Source organism: Tursiops truncatus, chromosome 19, assembly GCF_011762595.2.
Source record: "Tursiops truncatus isolate mTurTru1 chromosome 19, mTurTru1.mat.Y, whole genome shotgun sequence".
Classification (NCBI taxonomy): Eukaryota; Metazoa; Chordata; class Mammalia; order Artiodactyla; family Delphinidae; genus Tursiops; species Tursiops truncatus.
The window spans coordinates 42,085,221-42,110,481 of record NC_047052.1 but is presented as its reverse complement, the minus strand read 5'-3'; the positions used below and the strand labels follow the sequence as shown (position 1 = coordinate 42,110,481).

General features: G+C 45.9%; 1 protein-coding gene across 6 annotated transcripts in view; it reads right to left on the bottom strand.

The window, feature by feature from the left end:
- Positions 1-3,258: 3,258 nt before the first annotated feature.
- The window catches only part of GARRE1 (granule associated Rac and RHOG effector 1), an 82,206-nt gene continuing 60,203 nt past the window's right edge, over positions 3,259-25,261 (bottom strand). For 4 of the 6 annotated variants that reach the window (XM_019940969.3, XM_073795768.1, XM_073795769.1 and 1 more), the window contains 8 exons: positions 23,843-24,001; positions 21,257-21,354; positions 15,246-15,371; positions 13,121-14,154; positions 9,561-9,726; positions 8,704-8,841; positions 6,380-6,458; positions 3,259-5,865 (listed from right to left, as the gene is read on the bottom strand). In XM_019940969.3, coding sequence (XP_019796528.2) covers positions 5,557-5,865; positions 6,380-6,458; positions 8,704-8,841; positions 9,561-9,726; positions 13,121-14,154; positions 15,246-15,371; positions 21,257-21,354; positions 23,843-24,001 — 2,109 coding nt within the window. In that variant the 3' untranslated portion in view covers positions 3,259-5,556. The other 2 variants (XM_073795770.1, XM_019940971.3) reach the window with 2 other exon arrangements.

The following is a 25,261-nucleotide window of genomic DNA, read 5'->3' as shown; positions in this document are numbered from 1 at the left end:
GTTGACAAACGTTAAACGTGTTTTCTACCACCATCACCACAATCAGCACCACATGCTGTGCTAAGCCCCGTCTGCAAACCGCACGGTATAGGGTTCAGAATCCAGGGGAAGTGAAGCTCTCGGAGGGCTACCTGCACCCAGGCCAAGGGCTGACAATCACAACCGAAAGAAAACCTGGCTCAGAAAGTTCAACAGACTCTGCTCCAGTCAGTCAGGCACCTTCAAGTGCCCTCAGCAAAATAGTATGAGCCGGCAGAGGAGTGGATTGAAGGGTAGACTTAAGTCAGGCCTCAATTCAGGGCCGCTGGACAGGGGTCAGGCAGGACCTGGAGACCAGGGGATCACCAGGACAAGGGCAAAGGGAGGTTCGGGGACAGGGCGACGGCCGGAGGCTGAAGGAGGTCGGGTGTGGGGCGATACACGCCGATGGATTTTCGCGAGCTGCTCCGGGGAGGCGCACCCACCGAGGGTGCTGAGTCACGCTGACCAGGAAAGGTCAAGAAATCGCGGTTCGCCGGAGATACGGGGATCTCTTGGCACTGGGCCCACTCTCCGGAGGTGCGGCGCGCATGCGTCTACGCGCAGGGAAAGCGGGATCAGCTCAGGTAGTGAGGAGGTACGCACGCGTCTGCGTGTGGGCTCGCACGTCCGGGGGGTGCAAGTGTGCGCATGTCCCCGCGCCGGGACGGGAGAGGGGGGCAGACCGCGGAAGTCGCAGACGCCTCTACCCGCACGTCTGAGATGGACGTGTGCGCACAAGTGCGCATACTCTGGGTTGGGGCGGACTGCGCGTGCGCAGACTAGGAGACCCGAGGACGGGGAAGCCAGCGCCCCCAGGAGGGTCGGAGCTCGTACTGCGTGCTTCGTGCTGTTCGCCTATTCGGCCGAGTATTATCGCTTCGGGATGTCGCCACAGACTTTTCCCTTTGAATCCACTGTTAGGTTTTTAAAAAGAATTTCCCCACCGCACATGGGCATGAGTTTCCAGCAGAAGAGAAAACTCTGTACTTAGTTGAGCTACAGAGCCCTACCCGCAGCTCCTAGCGTCAGTCCCTCCTTGCAGCTCTAGTACAAACACCGATCATGGTGTATTCTTTCAGCCCGACGTGAGAACCGGTTTATTTTAAGGCTAGTTCTATTTTTCGCCCTGTATTAGAATTTGCCTCTGGCCTTAGCAACACCTCGTTTCGTCTGGCTTGTCTTGAGTTGCTTCGAGCTGTTCTGCACCCTGCACATGTGGCCACGAAGGAGACTCGCTCCTTGCTCTACTGAGGCCTTGGTTCAGGTGAGAGAGAAACATACAAACACACATTCCAGCGGAGTGCTAAGTGCTGTAGTGAAAAGCAAAGCTGGGGGGAGGCTGGGCTCTGGCCCAACAGAACTGGAGAGGCCCAGGCAGGTGGGCACTGGGTGGGGGGCCTCCTTGAGGTAGCAGGGGTGTATGGGGCACCCTGGGGCCTGAGAAGGAAAGGCAGCAGCTAGGGGAGGACCAGCTTGACGGCAGTGGAGATGTAAGAACATGGTGGAATTTAAATGTGCTTGCAGATGCACTTGTAGGACTTGCTGCTTAAGTGAATGAGGAGAGTAAAGACGATCAAGAATGTCTTCTAGGATTTCTGCCTGTGCGCTGGGTGGATGAATAGTGGCACCTCTTACCAAGATTGGGAAAGAAGGGGTTGTCTTCCCTCAAAGACTGAGTTTTACGGTCACAGACTGCATCTTCTGTGCAGCCCTGGCTCCCATCCTAGCAAGGGCCTCGCCCCTAGGTGACAATAGTAAATGTTGAAATGAATGACACTCCTGAAGCAATCCTTCCTCCTCACCTAGGTCCACATCCCCAACTCAGTCCCAATATAAGCCACATCCAGTCCGCCTCACAGACAAGCAGAGGCCTGTGCCCAGCCAGCAGACCCCTGTGGAATCATAAGGCCAGCTGTTTGTGTTACTTCCAGGAGCCTGTCCCTGGAGGTTCCTCAGACTCCCATGCACATATGGTTGGCAGCCTGACAGTCATGTTGTCCACATACATGGCTTTTTGGTAATTGAAGAGCCATCTCCAGATCAGGAAGCAGATCACAAGAGGGGTCACACAGAGCACAGAGGAACGTCCTTTCACAGCACCATGGCTGGAATGCAGTGTTTCAGCTACGCTCCTAGAGCTGGACGCCCCAGCCTCCCAGCATCCCCTGGTGGAAAAAGAAGGGCACCGTCCTCATAAGGACCTCACCTACCTGTGTGTCGTCCTCCATTTCTCGGCTGAGCTAAAGCCTCCAAGGACCTTCTTGGGGCTCCGGTGAACATCTGTTCTGCTTCCATCCCCACCCACCTGGCATGGAGCTGGGGCTACGGGACTCCTGTCTCCACCACTGTTGTGAATCAGAAGTCAGGGAACGGCACCAGGTACTAGTGTTAAATAGGAACACGTTTGAATAAAATGTGTTTTTCTGTCTAGCATTTTAATGTGTCTTCCAGTGTCTTCCTTAGCATACCCATGCAACATGGCTGTTCCTAAGCAGCCTTGTCCTGAGGTGCACTTAGAAGGCTCTAGGACTAAGTCCTCATGCTCAGCTTTTAGGCATCTCAGCAGAAAGAAGCCTGAGTGGTACTTGTACGGGTAGGTTATATATTAATGCTCACTTACTCCATTATCCTAAGTTCATGAAAAAAGTTTCAATCAAATGCTGTCTTGCTGTAAATGAAAATGAGCTGAAATTCCCCTGTAACCCACCCACCTTTTGTGGTTCCCATTTTGCAATCTTTCCTTCTCCATTAGCAGGATGGCATCAGCCAGTGAGACTAGTCCTTCTTGCCCCTGTGAGGCAGGGTCTGTCTGCCACACAGTGGGTCCCTGGCAGAACTGGGGGAGATCATCCCTGCATCTGCTCCTGGAAAGGCTGGCTGGGCAGCTCACAAGCGCCCATGTTTGGTGGAATGTGTGTGTTGGCAGATCACAACCCAAGGAGAGAGTCTACATCCTTCCAGGTGACCTCCTTCACCACGACATTGGCTCTGCCCACACAGAGACCTCTTCCAGCTTTGGCCTTCAGGAAGCTAACAGGAGAGGTGTGGTAGGTTGTCCTGCTTTCTGCCCACCCACCCCAGCTCATCCTAATACCCCCAGTGGTATTACCCTTGCAAGGGCTCAGAATCAGACGACGGGCCGACCTAAACATACTTGGGTGCAGCTTTCAAAGTAATGAACCAGACAGGGCTGCTGACATGGTATCTGCTGCAGTTCATTTTCAACAGAGATACAAAAATTATTAAATGTATATTTTAATAAAGCCAATAGTTATTTTACTTATAGGAGCTTTAAAAGTAAGATACAAAATGTAGAGTTCCAGTTTGGAAGCGCTGTAACTAGTCACACGAGCAACGCAGCCACGCCTGGCCACACAAAGGACACACACACACACACACACGCACACACATGCGCTTTGGCGAGACCCCTCTGCCGAGCGCAGCACCTGGAATTACCAGTATTCAGAGCAAGGCGGTGCTGAGAACACAGCACCTACAAGGAGACCACACAAACAGCTTCACACAGTCTCATAGCCCATGGAGATGCAATCACAAAATGTCTTCCTTACTTGAGAAAAACAGACTGGAAAGTGACAATTAGCAATGTTGATGTCACCTGCGCTGGAGCATCAAGGACTGACCTCTGTCCAGGATGAGGTCTTTGGGGAGGCACTATTAAAACAAGAGTACTTCAGTATAACAGAACTTGAAACACAGGGTACTGTAGACACATTACTGAAGGAAATAGAAAACTATCTAACAAGTAAAACAGCCACGGACAACTTCAACAGTGATTAGTGCACACACGGTGACAGCTAACACAGACAAGAGCCACGCAGGGTTGGCGCAAAGCACGTGCCTGAAAAGTCTATGTACAAAATAGTTCTCTGTAAACATGGTGAGGTGACTGTTCAGAACCCACGGTGAAAGGATCATGAGTACAGGCAGCAATGGCATCCGCACACAGCACAAAAGACAACACCCGAGGCCTGGAAACAGCCTGGCAACACAGTACGAAAAATTCAGATGGCTGGGCTCAGACACCCTAAGGGTCCTCTATAATTAGTGTGTATACGACATATATATATATATTCTTTTTGGTATTTTTAAATATAAATTTACTTATATCCATAGAAAAATGAGAACGTAACTGTGTTATTACAATCTTTGCTGGAAAAGCTTATATGGAGTTAGAAAGAATAAACCATTTATTAGTAGTTAACATATATTAAAATGGTTTAATGATTTAAGAAAATATAAAAAAAATATTAATACTGTCAAACTTTCATACCAGAAAATATTATGGATTTTTCTCAATTAGACTTTTTCAAAGATGAAATATGAAAATTTTAAATAAGTTTTATATAAAGAACTTCTGTAACCTCAATTAATATACAGTGGGGTATGCCTAGTCTATATAGATATATTTATTATTTCTCAATTTAAGCACCATTCAATTCTTCTGGATCCATTCTGGCTGGAAAAATATCCCTAAATCCACAGGATGGTATCTATTTAATAGCACGTTAACTGAAAATGAGGTTTGTTTTTTTTTTTAAAGAAAAAACTTTTAAATTAATTCCTATCCACATCCTAACTGGTTTGTCTTGAGCCAGCTCACAATGTTACTGCAATTTCAAGTGTCTCTCTGCAGCCCCTGACCACACCTCCACGTTTGAGACTGTGTCAAAGCCTCTGGCCACGTGTGGAAGGACCTGAGGGCTGAAGGTGTAGCTTCACCCTGCACGCGGACAGCAACCAGCTGGCTCATCTCCACGCACCATAAGGGCTATGTCTCCGACATGATTTATGATCCTGCTTTTGTAAATCTGGCAGAGGCTGCACCCCCTGGGTGCTGCTGTGGGGTGGCAAGGGGCTGTCCACCTACAGAAAACCCAGGTGATTGCTTCTGATCACAAATATTCTATACTTTGCCCAGTTCGTATAAGCTTAAATAAAGATAGTGTTGAACAAACCTCCAGCCACTCTATTTGTTATCTTAAAATATTCAATGCATTTTAGGCAGGAGATGTTTTAACTAAAAACCTATATGAAAAATAGCTATAAAATACAGTGATTGGTGTGTGGTCAGTCATCACTCAGTGTGTTAAGGAGGGGGAAGGGGAGGGTTTCAGAAGAATGGTCAGTTTTGCTCTCAGCCTTCAGGCCTGAGGCCTTCCCAACACACACAGTGGGACTACAAACTTAAGAGAGCTGTGTTTCTCAAAGTGTGGCCTGTGGCCCACCTGCATCAGAATCACCAGAGGTGCTTATTAAACTCGAAGATCCCCCAGCATCTCCCTGAGGAGGGTCAGAAAACTCCATCTTCAGCTGGCCCTCCAGGCGTCTGATGCCTCCAAAGTTTTGAGAAGCCAGGCCTTAAAGGCTTGGAGTTGCCAACCACCCCCATCCCCAAGGATCCCTGCCTGGGACAGGGGTGCACTGGTCCTCTGGGGGGCTGGTGCCAGCTAGTTAGCCCTGGGGTGGGGACACTGGCCCCAACAGCTCTGAGCAGGCAGGCAGGCTGGTCCTGGGTCAGTACTGGGGCAAGTAGGCTGGCCTGCGCTCAGCCTTCCCGGGGAAGGCCTTGAAGCCCTTGGGCGCTGCCTTGTGTGCCGGTGGGGGTGCGGGCTGCGGCGGGGTCTGCACGTAGGTGAAGGAGGCGGCGCTGCAGTCGCTGGTGGCGGCCCACACTGGGGACTGCAGCATCTGCATGGTGTCATTCCACTGGCTGCCAGGGCTGGCAACTGCATAGAGTGGTGCACTTGGGCCAGGCAGGGTGCTGGGCAGCGGGGAAGGGTGTTGCCAGGGGGCTTTGGGTGGCCACGTTTTGGTTTTGTTATCCTGAGAGACAGAAGAGGGTTCTTAGTGGCATTTCTGGCAACTGATCATCTTTTCCCACCTCCCCAGATCTCTGGTCCTTATACCCACTGAGAAAACAGGGTGAGAGCCCCAGCCCTCCCCACAGTTCTGGAGCAGCACGTCTAACAGAACTCGCAACATTTCAGACAGAAATGTTCTATGTCTGCGCCATCTAGTACAGTAGCTGCTCACCGCACATGGCCAGTGCAACTGAAGAACTCGATCTTTCTTTATATTTAAGTAATTTCAATTTAAGTAGCTACATGTGGCTAATGGCTGTCATGTTAGACAGCACAGCCCCAGAACTTCCTCTACATGTGGCTCTGAGTCAGCTGAGATGGCTAATCATTTAGACAAAAATCACAGGAAGAAAGTTGTTCACTACAAAGAACCCCTCATTTCTTTGAGGCCCTCTTAAAAGTTAAGCTTTGGAACCTTACTCATGGTCTGTACCCATAAAGCCAGCCCTCTGTGGAGAGAGCAGGGCCCACAATACCTGGTTCACGTCCTCCACTGTGGTAAGAAGAGGCGGTGAGGGCAGCGTGCTGGTCTCCTGCTCTCCACTGCTGTGCTTCCTGAAAGAACCAAGAGCTCAGTGCAGTGGTCACCTGGCTTCCCGTCCAGCTTCTCTCTAGAGGACACCCTAGCCACTTGGCTCAGGTGTCTTCAGGCACTGGTTCTAGGTGGGGAGGCCTTGGGGCCACCGCATGCGGGGGACTAAGGTGGGTCACCGTGGAGTGGCGCACTCAGCAGGCCGTCACAGGGCTGGGCTGGGGCAGAGGTGGCGGGCATGAAGACTGGCACTGGCTGTTTCAGCTGCTGAGTCCACCAGCTCCAGCCTTTTGTTAATTTATTCAACACATACAGACTGATTGTTTACCATACACTGGGGATAGGTGACAAAAACAAAACAAAAGGCTGTTAGTTTTACTACTAACATGAAAAAATTTCTGTTATTATGTTGAATGAAAGAGGCAGGCATAGCAGGCAGAGAGCCAAGTAAACCAGCCTATCAGCGCTGCTGCGTGCAGACAGCAGCCTCTGCAGAGGTGGTGCTACAAGTGCCTTTCTAGACGTCCAGTCAGCCTCTCTTTCCTGTGCCTAAAACAGAAGCCTTCAGATCTCTCCAAGGCTCAGTCCTGCTCTTCCTACAGTCCTCCGTGCCTCAGTCCACGGCACCCTCTTTCACACACATGCTCAGGCCAAAAACTTGCGTCTCACCCTTGATTCTTCTCTCTCTCACATACCCCACTGACAATTTCTCACCAGTTGCTCTAACATTTTGTTCAGCTTTCTGCTCATCAGAGGCCTCCCTGACTGCCATTCAGAACACAGAAAATCCACCTTTCCCCTCAGTCCCTGCCCTCATACCCTACTTTATTTTTCTTCATAGCACCTACTCCAAACTGACATATTTGGGATTTTTTTATCGGCCTTCCTTCAATCGAATATCAGTTTCATGAGGAAGGGGACTTTGATTTGTTTGCTGCTGTATCACCAGTGCCTGGTACATGATGGGTGCTACTGAATAAATGAAGGTGTCCCTCCCCCGCCCAAATTCAAATGCTAAAGCCCTAACTTCCAGTACCTCAGCATGTGACTGTATTTAGAGATAAGCTGTTTAAACAACTAATTAAGTTAAAATGAAGTCATTAGGGTGAGCTCCAACCCAATATGACTAGTGTCCTTATAATAAGAGAAGATTAGGACACAGACATACAGAGAGAAGACCATGTGAGGATACAGGGAAAAGACGGCCACCTGCAAGCAAAGGAGAGAGGCCTCAGAAGAAATCAACCCTGCTGACACCTTGATCTCAAGACTTCTAGCCTCCAGAACTACGAGAAAATAAATTCTTGTCGTTAAGTCCCCAGTCTGTGTTTCTTTGATATGGTTGCCCTAGCAAACAAATACAGTGTTTGTGAGAATTAAGTGAGAAAATGTACATGAATGCTTAACCCAGGGCCTGGCACAAAGAATGCACCCTAGCTTGTATCAGCAATCACTGTCATCACCACCGTAACTGCTCTGTGCATCCTACTCTGTGTGACTCAGGTACCCTTCCATCTTTATCTACCTGCTCCCCATTGCTTATCCAATGAAGCCTGACCCTGTGACACGAGGGCCATGCTACGTGGCCTCCCTGTCCCCTCCACAGCATGACTTCTGATGCCCTGGCGACCGTGCATGCTCTCTATTCCTGCCCATGTCCTTTAGAACGCCACCTCTGGGCCTCTGCTTCCTCACACCCACAACAGTCTCTGCATTTCTTTCTAAACAAATTCTTCTCTTATTTCAGGGCCCATTTTAATTTTTGTGACTACTTGTGAAAACTTCAGATCTGAATATACTATGTAACTATTTTTTTCAACTTTGAAATACCATTCAGGGGTCATTTTACCCAGTTCCACCTTTGACAAAGAAATAGAGGGTCAGAGAGGGCCAGGCCCATGTTCGGAGGTGCAAAGCCTGTTGGAGAGCCCAGTTAGAACTTGGTTGTCCTGGTCCTGCTCCTCCCACGGAAAGGGCTGCCTCTGGTAAGGCACAGACCAGCATCAGCAGACCTGGTTCTCCACAATACTCCCTGCCTGTCATACTGGTATTGTGGGCTACCACTTGCATGAGGCTGTTCTACCAGCAAAAACTCAACCCAACTTTAAGTCACCACACAAGCTTCGGCAAGACAGTACTGGAAGAGGCCCTCTGCCTCTTTCATGCACGGGTGACTGGGAGTGATGGGGCTACTGAACTTTGTAAGAGGAATAGCTGTGGTTCACATTTACAGACCCCTCTGTTCTTTGGTTTAAAATTTCTTCATACCTTCTCTGCTTGACAGCAGCAACGAGGTCAGGCCCTGAAAACATGGAGAACAAGCTGTCCCCATTGGCGGAGGACGTCTCGTCACTCGAGCTGGCCGAATCTCCCTGAGCACCCGACCAGCCGCTGTGCAGGCCATCCCTGAAAGCCAAAGAGAGAAGCTGGTTCTGGGCCTCCTGAAGCCAGCCTGGACACTGGCTGGACAGCCCGAGGCCAGCCCTCACCCCCGCCCCGGCCCTAAAACAACAGTCTTTTCCCTGTACTCATCTCACAACCCAAGAGTGGTCTCTTGTCTCTCTCCTTCTTCTAAAAACTCCTCAGAAGCCTGTGGTTTATAGATGAAATTCATTTTAGACCAAACAAAAAGCTGAGATGGTCTTTAGCTGTGCAGTTATTAACCAGGTAGCAGAAAGAGATGTAAAAAAAAATCAGTCCTCAGATGTCTTTATGATGAAAATCCACAGTTCTCTCAATACACTGAACTGAAAACCTTTGGTTTTTGTAGGCTACAAGGATCACATTCCATAAATGATACAGGTTTCATAGCCATGCTCATTTCAGCTAAAGACCGTGTTAAACGTGCAATTACTTCACAAACACCACCAAATAAGATCCTTGTCTAGAGCAGAAGAGCCTGTCTCAAAAATCACCAATTTATACCAATGGTGTCTTCACAGGGACACAACATGCCACTTGGCATCCTACAGTCAGTCACAAAACTCTGACCCCCTGAGAATTTGACCATGTGCCACTCTCTCACGTGGGGGCCTAGAAATGAACTGCCTGATAAGGGTGCACAAAGGCCCCATGGGGAACACCCAGGTCCCAAACTCAGCTTCCCTCCCACATCCAGCACTCACCCTTCTGCAAAGAACTCTGGGAAAGGCCAGGTCCGATGGGCATCATCCATGGGTGGCCAATGGCCCCGGGGGTTGCCGGGGCGGCGACCGTGTTGGACTTGCCGCTTCTGCTGCATTGCTTGGCTCACTCCTGCCACATAGCGTGCAAACTCGGGGTCTGAACCCACTGTGTTAAGACAAAGGGATAAACAAGATTTGGGGCCAAACTGGCCTCTTTGTTTTCTTCCCTACCTTCTGAGGATGTCTTGGTGACACACACAGTGAAAAGTGGTGACGGGCTACCAGGCTTGTGGCCCAGAGAGGGCTGCAGGATTTGCCCTGCAGTCTGCTGTGGTGAGATGGGGATTTCAGTACATGGGTCTGAAGATGGGGTATGGTGTGTGCATAGGGACTGTCAGGAAGGGGCATGCCTAGGACTGGGGCAGGCTGAATGTGCACAAAGACAAAACAAAGAGAGAACAAAAAGGCTTGCTTTAGCCATGACTAAATTTTAAAGACAAATGCTAGTTATGTTAAAACTTCCCAGGGACTTCCCTGGCAGTCCAGTGGTTAAGACTTCGCCTTCCAAGGCAGGGGGTGCGGGTTCAATCCCTGGTCAGGGAGTTAAAATCCCACATGCCTTGGGGCCAAAAAAACCAAAACATAAAACAGAAGCAATACTGTAACAAATTCAATAAAGACTTTAAAAATGGTCCACATCCAAAAAAAAACCCAAAACAAAACAAAACAAAAAAACTTTCCAGTGTGTGGTGCTACATACTTAACAACTAAGAAAATCAGATGATGACTTCAGCCAAGAAATAAGCTGAAGGTTATAAAAGCATCAGGGTCAGATGGAGAATATCTGCCCTTCCCCCTTGGGCTCAACTCTGATCCAGTATTTTCCTGGCTATTGAAGGCAGACCTGCTAATTCAGTTTGAAGATAATAAGAGTGGTAACGAATAAGATAAAATTTTAAAATGCATTAAGAGGTAGATGGAAACGTACTGGACAGAACTGAGTAAGGATGTGCAGGGCAGTACAAGTAGGAGGAAAAACAGCATAGGAGAAATTCAGAGAAAGTCAAACAAAAAGATATGGTAGGAAAACATCTATAGGTCACAAACTGAATAGGACTCAGCAGTGTATACTTTTTAGCTTCAAGTTGGGAAAGACACTAGGGCTCAATCCCACTCTTAGCTTTTTCTCTCAGGGAGCTGCCATGTGTGCACTGCACAAAGATGCCCACACCGGGTAGAGCAGGGGCTGTGTGTGCCTGTCCAGAGGGGGCACTCTGTTCTAGCTGCCCCTGCCTGAGAGGGTGCCTTCTGTAATTCATCCATCCAGAATGCCCTTTCTTAATTTGAAAAAAGGGCTACGTAGACCTTATGCCCTTGGAGTGGAAGCTACATTAAGAACTTGAAGATCAGAAAGGCACATCCAGAAGGAAAAGCTAGTAGGATTCCTAGGCTAAAGACATAAAGGCTGTTCAGGCCTCAATAGAGATCAAAGATGATAAAATTCTGCCAAACACCATTTATACTCTGGATTTAATTACCGGACTGTCAAAAAATGTACACACTGTTTATCAGCAATTGAGAAAACGTGCCACGCCCACCCAGCTGGTGGCAGGCAGGTGGGCTTGCTCTTCCATAGCAGGGTGGAACTGTTTGCCCTTCCCCACATCCCCAGGGGTTCCCCACACCCACTCACCCAAGGAGAGCAAGAACAAGAGAGCATGAGCAGCAGTATGAGGAATTCTGAGAAGACATACGAAAACATTTCTTTCCTTTAATAGTTAATGCTGGGTTCATTTAGTAGGGAATCTCCTCTTCTGGTGGTTATTTATATAAATATGTGCTATATTTACTTACAGTATTTCACAGCCCTTGTGAATGAAATATATTTTCCACTTCCATGTACCATTTGCTAAATTAGAGGAAAAAAGTAATCGATTTCTATATATTTACCTTGCATCTACCCACCTTACCAGATTCACTTACTAATTCTGGAAATTTTTTATTAAGGAGGCTTGTTTTTTTAAATTCTATTTCCAGCAAAGAGATGTGCTCTTTAATCTACTCTTTTCTAAAGCTTATACCACTTATCTCCTTTGTTTTTGTCTTGCTACATTTGCCAGAAAGTTCAAGACAAAGTTACATGCTATTGGTGGTAGCAGTTGCCACCCTGTCCGGGTCTTGATTTTAACTGGAATGCTTTTGTTTCACTATACAAAGTACTACTTGCTACTGGTTTTTGGCAGATAAGTCTTTCATATTCAAGACATTTTCTTTTATTTATGTTTTACTTCGAGGGGTTTACTTAAGAATTGCTGGTTAAGAATTGTTTACTTAAGAATTACTTAAGAATTGTTTACTTAAGAATTGCTACTTAAGAATTGTCTTTTACCAAATGTTTTTACGGCATCTATTGCTGTATGAGTTTTTCTCATATTGGTTGAAATGACAGATTACTGTACAGGAGCAGAGTTCCTTATACTGACCTATCTTACACTGCTGAAGTAAACCAGATATAACTCCTTTGATACACTGCTAGATTTTCTTGCATCTATCCACACTCATAAAAAGTTTTTATGGTAAAATCATGTTGGCTTCATAACTCCCTTTCCAATCTCTTCTCCTGGAATAGAACCGGGCAGGTTTTCCACTTCTTGGTGCAATTTTGGTAATGTATGTTTTATTAGGAAAAAATCCATTTTCCATTCAGTTTTTATGTATGTTGTCATCACGTCATATGTGATAATGTCTTAAAGTTCTTTTAATCTCTCCTATACCTGTAGTTATGTCTCCTTTCTCTATCCTAATCTTGTTTCTCTTTGCTCTCTCTTAATCAGCATTATAATAAATTGGTTTCTCTATTTTATTGGTCTTCTAAAGACCCTTCTTTTAGATTTATTTACAATGTCTATTATATTTTTCTTTTAAATTTAATTAGCTTTGGCTTTTACCCTTTTTTTTAAATTGAAGTATAGTTGATTTACAATATTATGTTAGTTTCAGGTGTACAACAACTTTTATCCTTAACTAATTCCTCCTCCTAGTTTATCTTTGTTTTGTTTCTAAATTCTTTTTCTAATTTCCTAAGATAACTCTGGTGAATCTTCACACTGTCTAGGCCAGGAAAAGCTATATTCTATGAAGGCAGGAGGGTGCCTTACTACCTCTCACTGGTTCTAGAGTTTAGGCAAAAACGAATCACAGAACAGGTTATGTAATCAGGAAAAAAGCAGCCCACGAAGGGCCAGCCATTTTAGCTCCCATGAATGGGAGCCCTCTTGAACTATGGGACTTTGAGCCATTCAACTTCTCTCAGCCTCAATTCTGCCCTCTATAAAGTGAGAAAATTAGTTCCACTTACCTTATCAGACTCATTCTAACCACTGCTTCCTACCTTTGCTGGAACTGTCCAATACTTGCCATCAGACAGTGAGAAAGGGTCTTTAAAGGGGGATTAAGTCACTGCCTCATATAAGTAAGGATGTGGTAGATGGGCCCTATGAAGTCTTTGGTGATAATATTTAAGTTAAAACCCCAAGGTGGAGAGGTGGGGGCTCACATACCTGCAGGATCAAAAGGCAGAATCTCTCCCAACATCCCAAAGACTCCATCGCTTTGGTCACGGTTTGGCCAGGTGTTATTTCTAGGTCCCTGTGGCTTCTGTCCCAAAACCTCCGACATCACATTATCCATATAACTGCTCACCAGACCCAAGCTGTACAAGTCAGAACTGAGATCAGATATGCCAGGCCACTGGCCAAGGGGAGACAGACCGGCTCCAATGGGTTGTGTTGGCTGCTGGGATGAGCCGTGTACCCATTTCCCAGGAGCCCGATGCTGGGGCAGGGGCTGCTGCGGTCCAACGGGTTGGAGCAGGTGTTGGTAGTACTGGACCTGGGGTTGTTGTTGCTTTGGGGACTGCTGCTGAGGTGCCAGGCCCGGCTGGGGTGTCAGAGGTGTGTGTGCCCTAGTCTGGGGAGGCCGCGGCGGAGGGGGCACTGGCAGTGACGGCTGCTGTGGCTGCATAGCTCCTGCCTTCTGCTCAGTCACCATGGCTATGGCAGCAGAATTACGCCTTGTCACCAGTGGGGAGCCCTGATGTGACTGGCCCATGTTAAAGCCCGAAAGAAAATCTATCACCTCCTGCATTTCCTGATCGGTTGGTAAGTTCATACCCTTCTCGTCCTTGCCATCATCCCCTTGCACGAAGCTGTCATGCCTCTCCATGAGAAAACCATTGGCCATCTGATTACTGGAATTCTGAGCTGACTGTGAAGGGTCTGCAGTCCTAGGGAAATTACCAATGTTCAAAATGCTTTGTAATCTTGAATCAGTATTACTGGGCATTTTGGCCTTCTCTTCTGAACACCCAGCTATGAAGATATTTTTGGAAGGGGTATTTGGAATGGAATAATTTGTGCTGCTGCTAGAGCTGGTACACGAAGCTTTCTTGGTGAACCGGGATGTCAGTTTGGAGAAGGTCTTCTGTAGGCCACCTGAAGATTTGTTTCCATTCCCAGAAGGCAAGTCAGCCTGATTTCCAAAATCACAGATCTCCCTTTGAAGCTGGATTTGTATGCAGGGTAAAGCTTGTTCCCTATTTAAAGAGAAATGCATTTAAAAAAAGGACAAATATACAAATTGGACAATGAAATGGATCTCTTTGGTATTTAAGAAAGACTTTAAGAATAAAAAGACCTCTTTGTTTGCTATCAGGTTCATTTATTTTATAGATAAACACCCAAGAGTTTTAAAAGTACATAATTTAAGCACTTACTATCTATATTTATTATAAAAAATCTACCATGTCTAACGCAGGGCTGTGAAAACTACATTAGATTTCTGGCCTGAGGATTTTCAGTGAAACTCTCTGACCACAACACAGAAGAGCAAAACATGGCTAGAGTGGGATACGCAACTGGCAGAGGCCGGCTCTGTGCCTGGATGATGGGGACTGGGAGCTCGGCAGATCCAGCAGAGGGTCAACGGACAAATGCACACAGCAGAGAGGGGTTAGTGGGCGGGACCCAGGGACACCATGCAGCACTGTTGTCCTTGGAAGTAATTCACAGACAGTGCCAAGAACAGATGGTTGTTACTTCCGAAGTCTTCCAACTACTTTTTTCCAGTACTGAAAGAAAGCCCTAGAGATAGAAAGGGCATGGGTAGGAGCTGGGCACCCTGCATTAGTCACCTCACTGTTCATTCTGGACTCATGAATGAAGACATGGGGAGGGCCCACGGCTAGATGTTTAAGGTCTCTACTGGTTCTAAAGTTAATTCACAAAGAGATAATCTTGCAACTGTCAGCTACTTTCAGATATGAATAAATGTCATGCAAGATATAAGTAAATTTTCTAAATATTTTTCTGCTCTTAGTTTATAAGGAGAATGTGAGTTGGGTTAAAGTCCTCTTGAGGTACTTAACTCTGAAATCATAAAACAAATGAAGGCAAAAATGTTAACACTGGGGAATCTGGGTAAAGGGCAATTCTTTGTACTATTCTTGCAACTTTTCTGTAAGTTTGAAATTATTCCAAAAAAAAGTTGCCGAATAGTTCCCTTTCTTGCCTTATTTACTAACATACTATCAGTGACGTACTCTCACATGACCCTGTAAGTGGTCACACTGTCCCTAGGTGTGGACCTGAATGTGAACCAATTCAAGTGCTGGGTGGGGACACCAACCTTCCTGCCCTCCAGCGGGTGAGGTCCAGCACAGCCGTGTAGAGCACATCCACCAGACCCAGGGTCTTCTCGGGATCGAGGCTTCTCTGCAGCAGGGACATGGTAGCGGGGTCTTCTTTCAGGCACCTACGCATGAACCGGGCTGCGTGAGTCTGGGCTGCACTTGTCCGCAAAGGGGTTTCAAGCAGGCCTTATACAAAAGGCCACACCTTTTGGTACCAAATAAAAATTTGGTAATTGTAAGAACATTGAGAGGATGACAGGGCTAACACTTGTACTTGTTGCTCCACAAAAGGAGGAGGAAGCAATAGGGCTTGGGGTCTCCATAGATTTCTAACTGTCTAGAGTCTGTTTAGTAGGAAGAGAAGAGTTCGGTGGAGGGTTTGCCTTCCAAGGGCCCTAATGCCCTCTCACTGTCCAACGTTGGCTTCGGCCCCTATTTTCCTCTCTACCCTGCTGAGATTCTGTGCTCTGGCACAGTATGTACTCCTTTACAAACTTTTTATATAACGTCCCACCCCTCCCTCCTGCTACAGCACTTCACACCTGTACCTAAGAAACCAAGGGTCAGTGGAGGGAAAAAATCTGTCTGCCAGCCTGGCAAACTTCAGATAAACAATAAACATGGTTTTCCCGTAAATTAATTTTTTCCCTTTCCAAGATGACTGTTTTACCTTCCCCCTCCTCAAAGCTCTGCTATCCCTACCATCTCCCATTCTTTGCTATCTCAACTCTCACTTAATTGAGAAAACACATAAGCAGATGAGATCTATTTCAACCACCCTCACCACTAATCCCACCAGTTCACCAGTGTCTGTGCCCACACACCCTGCCTGCCCTGCTGTCAGAGCACAAGACCTGCTCTTGCCACGGGCTGACCCTCCACCTGAGCACCACATGCGCCATACAGCCTTGCTTTTTTCCCAAGGACCTCACTCGAGTAATCACCCCGTTTCTCCCCTGTGATATTCCCTTTGGCAAACAAACCAGCATTGCCAACCACCTGCTCTTAGCCCCACATCCACTCCAGATACTGCCCCACTTCTCTGCTCCCCATTTTAACAAAATCACAGTCTCCTCCTCTTCCTTACCTCCTATTCTCCTTTCATCACACTCTGACCAGGTGTTCATCCCTATAACTCCACTAAAATAGCTTTTATCAGACAACTCAGATCTTGCCACAGTCAAGGGTCAGTTACCTGTCTCCACTTTACTCAGTCTCTCAGCAACATCATGCAATGTCTCCTTCCTCCTGGATCACTGTCTTCTGCAGCCCTGGGGACCCCAACCTTGCTCCATTTTCCTCCTACCTGGCTGGCAGTTCCTTCTTGGTCTCGTCCTCCTCCTCCTTCCCCTCCCTCTGCATCGTGGCACGTTCCAGGCTTCGTCCCTTCTTGTAAGAGGACTGCACGTGGTCCTGTGGTTTTATAGACCATCCCAACAATAAAGACTCTCAAGTTGTCTTTGCCAGTCTAGGCCTTTCTCCTGATTGCCACCCTCACATATCTAAATGCACCTTTGACAGCTCTCCCTGCACACCTACCAGGCAGCTCAAAGGGAGCCTGGTCAGTACAACTCTTGATCCCTCTCCTCCCGCCAAAACCACTCTGAATCCTATGACCTCCTCAGTAAGTACGCAGCACAGCTGTCTACCTAAGAGTCATTGCTAGTTTTCCCCCCTTCCTACATCCAGTCTATCAGCAAATCCTGCCGGCTCTTCCATAACACAATCCGAATCTAGGCACTTCCACCACCTCTCTCGTTACTGCTCTACTCCAAGATACCAGCACCTGCGTCTTAGGACCAGCCTCCCACGTGGTCTCCTTTTCTCCAGTCCTGTCCCTCCAAGGCCCACCCTCCACATAGCAACAGAGCCTCCTGTAGCACAAATCAGAACACACCACTCCCCTGTGCAAAACCCTCCAGTGGCATCCTATCACGACTGAAATAAAATCCAAACCCCTCACCACAGCTCTTTGTGACCTGGCCCTCCTGCCTCTCTGGCCACACCTCTCTTTGCTGTCACCTCTCCTCACCTTGTCTCAGCTATGAGGCCTTCTCACATGCCCTGAATAAGTTGGGTTTGCCCACATCTCAGGACCTTTGCCTCGACTATTCCCCGCTGAGAGCTGCCTCCCACCATTCAGGTCCCCACTGCCCACCCAGGGCACCTCCACCAAAAAGCCTTTTCTGAGAGGTAGAACCAGGAAGATGCTATCTGTCTGTTCCTAGGCTCTCTGGGAGTTAAATGGTGAAATCAACACTTGCAAAGCCATTCTAAGGAGGCAGCAGCACACCCCAACATGTCTTTGGCTTGAGAAGAAATATATCTGTGAGGATGTAAGCCGCCCAGCCTCAGAAACACTGGAAAAAGTGAGCAATAAGGCAAGCTCTGCCAGTGCCCAGTCAGACTCTGGGCTCCTGGGAGAGAATCTTGGCCAGTGGACCTGGCCGAGGTTCATGCACCTGATTCTCTCAGCCTGGAATCGCTGATTACCAGGACACACTTGTTCTATGTTCCCCAGCCAACTTCTACTTGTGATCTGGCTGGTCGCATGTTTGCCCACTAGATGAACATCTTTTGGTCATGCAGAAAGGAGTTCCTGGTGATAACAATAATTTCTCTTTCTAAAAATCAACAAATTGGCATTCTTATTTCATCGGTCTTGAGAGTTGATCAATAAAACCCCCTGAAGAGACTAAATCCATTCTTTTAACAAATCACCCAGACTGGCTTATAACCTTCTACCTGTTCTTAGATAAAATCCAAGTCCCTCAGGGACCCTGCAAGTCCTGGCTTCTATGAATCCCCATCTTCAACACCACCTAGCATAATTCCAGCCATGCCAGCTCATTCCTCAGGCCTTTGCATTTGCTGTTCCTTCTGCCTGGGATGCTTTCCCCATCTGCTCTCTGCATGGCAGGCTCCTCTCAAATGTCACATCCTTAAAGAGACCCTTCATGACTGACCTCCTCATCCAAAATAGCCTCCTCCTGCCATCTCTACCTGTTATTCTCTATCAGATGATGTCACTCTACTCTTATTCCCCTCATACGCTTGCCAGTGCTTGAAGTTAACTCCTATGCTTATTAGCTGTCCCCTCCCCAACCCTATGCCATAACAAAGCCAGCTCTATTAGGGGCAGGGACCCTGTCTGTCTTGCTCATGATTAAATTCCCAGAGCCTAGAACAGTGTCTGTCACATATTAGGTACTCAGTAAATATTTGTTGAAAGAAAGAATGGGTGAATAGCTTAAATATGACAAGTTAAAAAAATCTAAGTAAGGTTTTACTTTCTTTGGGGAAAAAAAATGTATCTGGCAGTTAGACACTTCGTTTTATTAAAATCAAAGCATATAATAAATTCTTGACTAGTTTTGCTAATAATTTCATTTTTTCCAAAGGTGGAATAAAGCAATCACTTCTTTTTTTTTTTTTTTTTGGTTCATGGGCCTCTCACTGCTGTGGCCTCTCCCGCTGCGGAGCACAGGCTCCAGATGCGCAGGCCCAGCGGCCATGGCTCACGGGCCCAGCCGCTCCGCAGCACGTGGGATTCTCCCGGACCGGGGCACGAACCCGCGTCCCCTGCATCGGCAGGCGGACCCTCAACCACTGCGCCACCAGGGAAGCCCAATCACTTCTTTTTGTGTTCTTCTCAACAAGCACATATTCTGTAACTTGAAACAAAAACATAAAACTTTGCATTTTTACCAAAAGTAGCCAGCAGAGGGAGCCTCTCCAAGTAACTGCAGTCTATGAGGTCTTTCAAGGAGGTGCAATGAATTACAAAGGAAATCAATCATACAGGGAGAGCTGTGGAAGTAAACTGCAGGGTTAACCATTTTAGTACTAACTGTTTATATTCACCCAATTATCCAAGAGTTGAAAATGTTTTCTTTTTTTTTTTTTAAGAAGATGTTGGGGGTAGGAGTTTATTAATTAATTAATTTATTTTTGCTGTGTTGGGTCTTCGTTTCTGTGTGAGGGCTTTCTCTAGTTGTGGCAAGCGGAGGCCACTCTTCATTGCGGTGCGCGGGCCTCCCACTATCACGGCCTCTCTTGTTGTGGAGCACAGGCTCCAGACACGCAGGCTCAGCAGTTGTGGCTCACGGGCCCAGCTGCTCTGCGGCATGTGGGATCTTCCCAGACCAGGGCTCGAACCCATGTCCCCTGCATTAGCAGGCAGATTCTCAACCACTGCGCCACCAGGGAAGCCCGAAAATGTTTTCTTTAAAATGAGAATCCTGGTTAAGTTTAATATTTTTCAATAAGAACGTGAATTAGAAAATAAATTAAGAATTCAGGAACACAAAAATCTTACAAAAAAGTGAGCTTTTAATCTACTGCTTGGGGAATTCCCTGGCAGTCAGTGGTTAGGACTCCACGCTCTCACGACTGAGGGCCTGGCCTGGGAACTAAGATCTTACAAGGTACACGGCACAGCCAAAAAAAAAAAAAACACAACTACTGTTTGACAGGAATGAAGATATGTATATAAATTAACATTATGCCATATTAATAATCAAATTTAGAAATTTGGGGAAGAAACTCATAAAAGGGAGATTTTGGGACATGAAGTAAACTGCCAACCCTTACTTGATATATATCAACAAATTCTAAAACTTTCGGCAGAATCTCCACTGGACCCCCCCGCCTCACATTTCAAGAAGAAATGAGTTAAATACAATTCGAATGTATTACCCAGCTACCACTTTAGTCCACATGGGCACCAATAGTGCCACTGTTTCTTACTAACTCTATCTCTTCCTACCTAAATGCTTTATACATTTTCTATACAGTTAAATATTCATTCTGATCATAATTTTAATTGCAAAAGTCTTGCAATATAGGCTTAATTTTTCTTGTTTACTAGTAAAGCTGTGATGCCGATCCTTCATCTGAATCTGTGTGTGCATCACATGGCTAAATCCCTAGAGGTGGAACTGCTGAGGTCAGAGCCCTTATTTTAGGCGTCTGACAAATGAAACTGCCCTCCAGAAAGGCTGTGTGATTTATTCAACAACATCTGTGCCTGTTTTTGTACAGCCTGGCCCAAATCTAGTACTGTTATTCTAAAACAATTCAACAACATGATGGGCAAAATGACATTGTATTGTTTTTCTACTCTGCTTTCCTTTCTTTGTTAGGTGAGGTTACACATGTTCTTCATCTCTTTGTTGACCATGCCTCTTCTGATTTACCTGTCCATGTGCCTTGCCCATTTCTTACTGATCTATAGGAGCTTTTTTTTTTTTTTTTTGTGGTACGCAGGCCTCTCACTGTTGTGGCCTCTCCCGTTGCGGAGCACAGGCTCCGGACCCGCAGGCCCAGCGGCCATGGCTCACGGGCCTAGCCACTCCGCGGCATGTGGGATCTTCCCGGACCAGGACACGAATCCGTGTCCCCTGCATTGGCAGGCGGACTCTCAACCACTGCGCCACCAGGGAAGCCCTCTGTAGGAGCTTTTGTTTGAATAGATTAAGAAGAATACTTTATTATAAGTTTACAAATATAATCAAATAATTAAAAATAAGAACAGCTCAGTCTGCCTACAGATTTGCAGTGACACTGGGTGTGTAATGACATGAGCTCCAGATCAGCAGGGTTGTTGCTGGAAGGAGCAGAAATGGAAGAAGAGAAGAAGTTCTATGTTCTGCTCTCAGCTTTAAAGAAATGCTGGGTGACTTAGAGAAAATGATATACTCTGTTCAAAAGCTGTGGACTCAGTAACGCAAAAAGATAATATTGCTCATTATGACCCATGAGTATATAACATTTTAGATGCATTACTGGTCAATGAGACTATTTTTCAGACATCTTGGCTTCCTTATCATGTACCGATAATCACGAAACATGGCATTAACATACCTCCACTGACCACAAACCCGCCCAAGTAGTAAGACCTTTTGTGTGAGCTAGTGTAGGGTTTGTCCAAAACAATGCAATCTTTTCAAAGATGTGCAAACATCAATCAGAGCTTAGGCTTGTGTTAATGTAAGAGTCACGTTACCATGTGGATGGGACTTGAACCACAATTCTGGAGCCTTCTAAACTGATTTGTGGGGCATAGGCTTCTTTATTTTCAATCTGCGCCGTATCAACCACCACCTAACAGAGAAACAAAAACAAAAATCAGCTTTCAGAGAGGAAAACGGATCATAAACAAATCAAATGCATGAGCCTATCAATGCTGAGTGACTCTGGTCTCTGCTAAGAACTATTCCCCAGCAAGACAGATACTCAGAAGCCAGTCAGGAGCCCCACGGAGACAAAAACAAGTAATAAAGATGACTGAAAACAGTAATACTTCAATAAACAGAAACACATTCGAGGTGCAGGCGGTAGCGAACTCTGCAATCATTTTCAGTACTTCTTCCAAATTGTAAATATGTTAATTAGGAATCACTTTGTTTCTTTTGTTTCATTCCTAAGTATTTTTTCACTTTATGCACTTGAAAGAAGTAAAAATGTCATTAAAAATAAAACCAATGCTTTAGAAAAGCCTATCTGTAATGACTGAATCCAAGCCAGAAGTCGATGAAGCTTTTTGTAAAGACCATTTTATCCTCAACCATCAATAAAAACAAAATTACTTCAGGAAAAATGAAGAACCAACCCTTTTCTCAATGATTTCCTCTTATTTGGAGGAGAGTTTTTATTTTTCATATTTTTTGGTCACGCCGTGCAGCTTGCGGGGCCTCAGTTCCCCGACTAGGGACTGAATCCAGGCCACAGCAGTGAAAGCATGGAGTCCTAACCACTAGACAACCAGGGAACTCCCTGGAGGAGTCTTTAATACTACACAGATGATACAGTATGCTTTGTAATTTAAAGCATCTGACAAAGTGATGAATATATTTTCAAATAACTAAAAGAATTTTAAGAAAATAGTCATAAAACACTTTAAAACCAAATCTGTAACAGTTCAGAAAAGGCAAAGCCATTCAGAGTTGCTTATTAGGATTCCAAATTCAGCCTCTAATGGAGTTGATTTCCATGGCTGTAAAGAGAGTTCTCACAGCTGGTCTGCAATGTCCTTTGGAAAAGACTTCCTGTCCAAGTAATAGCCATTGTTGCAACAGGCAGGTGTTTCCTCTCTCCTCCCATCCCCAGAACAATAATCTAAAGGTTCTTTATCAGTCACAAACAACGGTGCCCTGGGATCAAGGCGGAGGGAATTAGGAAGAAGTTTTTGCTCTCTGAATAACATGGGACTTTTTTTTAAACGATGTTTTCTCCAAATAGCCTTTTGGGGACTTCCCTGGTGGCCCAGTGGTTAAGACTCTGTGCTCCCAATGCAGGGGGCCTGGGTTCAATCTCTGGTCAGGGAACTAGGATCCCACATGCATGCTGCAACTAAGAGTCTGAACGTCTCAACTAAGGATCCTGCATGTGGCAACTAAGACCTGGCACAGCCAAATAAATAAATATTTTAAAAACTAAGCTAAAATCTTTTTTTTTTTAAGCTAAAATCTTAAAAACAAACAAACAAAAAAAGCCTTTGGGTCCTCCTGCCTTATCTTACACACTCCTTTCTGGAGAGCTTATCGCCATGGTTCTCCTAGTTTCAGCTAAAATGATCTTTGGGAGCCTCCATACTTCAGCAGGGGGTCTCCAGTTTACTCTTTTTCTTAGGGGTTCCTATACTAAAGAACAGATCTTAAGTGAAACGTAACTCACCACTGTGGACAGGCCCCCACCTGGCCCTCTACAAGGCAGTACCACCCTGAGCTGGGCCACCTGAGCATGCACTCACACCAAACAAAAGGACTGCATCCTCCCAACAGCTTCTTTTATGAATAAAGTAGGAATTAGAGTAAGAAACAGTTCTTTAATTTTCTAAATCTCTAATTAGCTTCCTTTAATCTCTGAAATGCTATAACTCTTCAAAAAGCAGTCATTTAATTCTAGAAAGTGGGATAAGAACATAAGGTATATGGGTCAAAGGTACCTAACAAAAACCTAGATGTTGATTTCCTGACCCCACCCAACTTTGGCAAAAGTTATTCTTTTCACCAGAGGTGAAAAGACCAAACTTACCTGAGTTGATGTTGTTACTTTATTGCATAAACAGAGAACTGGGATACAAAGTGACTGCATGGGGGCACTACTTATACCATTGGAGGAGGTGATACTTGAGCTGACATCAGGAAAATGAGAATGAGTGAGTCACATGAAGATCTGAGAGGAGTATTCTCAGGAAAAAGGAGCATCAGGGGCAAAGGCCTGAGACAGGAAGAAGCTTCGCGTGTTTGAGCAACAGAAAGACATCCACTGTGGCTCCAGAGTAATCAGGCCAGGTGAAGGGTCCTATCAAATCGTTACTAATGTAATGGTTTCCTTAAATTCAGGAAAGCCTGAGACATCATTTTGCAACTAGGTACCCTGCTAATACATATTATCGATCTATTAAAGAAAAAAAAAAGAATTTTTAATGCTGTTCTTCCTTTACCTTTTCTATCTGGTCTAAAACCTGCAGCAAGCAAAGTGCTTTTTAAATTCTCCAATGTTTCGCACATGTGCCCACACCACATCCTCACATGCCTGAAACGTCCTTCTCTATTCTCTCCCCCATCCATCACATGTGCTCACTCACCAGTCCAGCTTGGCCAAACAGCAGCTGCACGGCGGTCTTGCAGGCACCCCGCCACGTGGATGGGCACACCTGGTTCAGGACTTCAGTCACAGGAAAATCGTCCCTGGGTGTGATTCCATTATAGCAGCCAGCCTCCTTGATCAGCTGTAACATTGTATGCTACAGATTGATAAAAAGAGAGTTCGCACCTCAAAATAAAGCCATACCAGGTTCTAAGACTTGTAGAAATGCATTTACAGGTACACAATAGTCCTCAAGAAAAGAGCATTTTACATACTCCCATATCATGTCATTTTAATTTCTTAAGTAATTATCGTTAATTACCTTCAAAGATTTTTCTCAACCCTGTAGCGTGACTGGCTAGATATGAATACATGTGCGTTAATACACATATGTGATTTCTATCCTAGCACAATATACAGCATTATTTAGCAATGTGCTAACGCAAACGGGTTGAGGAATTTTGAAATTCTGAATAAGGAAACAAAATCATCTAGCAAAAGTAAATACCAATGAAAACCTCATCTTTATTTTGGATGAACAAGTGGTCAGGTATGCAGACTCTGGAAACAGACTGTATAAGCTCCAATTCCAGTCTACAACTTTCTAGCTGTGTGGCCTTGGACCTCAGTTCCTCTATCTGTCAAATGGGGAAAAGGGCAGTACCCACTTCATGGGTGAGCATTAACTAGACAATGCATGGGAAGCATTTGACACAATGCCTGGCACACATGATGCTCTGCAAATAGTCCTAATTACTTCAGTATTATGACAATATTTCTCCTCTTATTTAATTTATGAAAGTCCACTGAAACATTAATCATAAACAGCATTTTATAGTGTACTTTCAAAACCCTGTATTTTACACATTTTAAACAAAATTATGAATAAAACTAACTTGGCAAATGTCTCATTAAAAAAGTCACCCTAGGGGCTTCCCTGGTGGCCCAGTGGTTGAGGGTCCGTCTGCCGATGCAGGGGACACGGGTTTGTGCCCTGGTCTGGGAAGATCCCACGTGCCGCGGAGCGGCTGGGCCCGTGAGCCATGGCCGCTGAGCCTGCGCGTCCGGAGCCTGTGCTCCGCAACGGGAGAGGCCTCAACAGTGAGGGGCCCGCGTACCACAAAAAAAAAAGTCACCCTAGGAGCTTCTGATTTGGTGAACACATGGAGGTGCTGGGACAGAGGTGACTGGAGAGAACAGGGAACCTCCAAGCCCCTTCCCCATGCCTTGCCCTAGGCATCTCTTCCGTCTGGCTGTTCCCGAGTTACGTCCTCTCATAATAAACTGGTGATCCACTCTCCCAACAAGTTGGGATTCACAGCATCAATGTACTCAGATCAAGATACTGTAAGGAGAGTATGCTGAGGCAGACATAGCACATTACTGAAGAAGTTCAGTTATGGCTGTATAACTATAA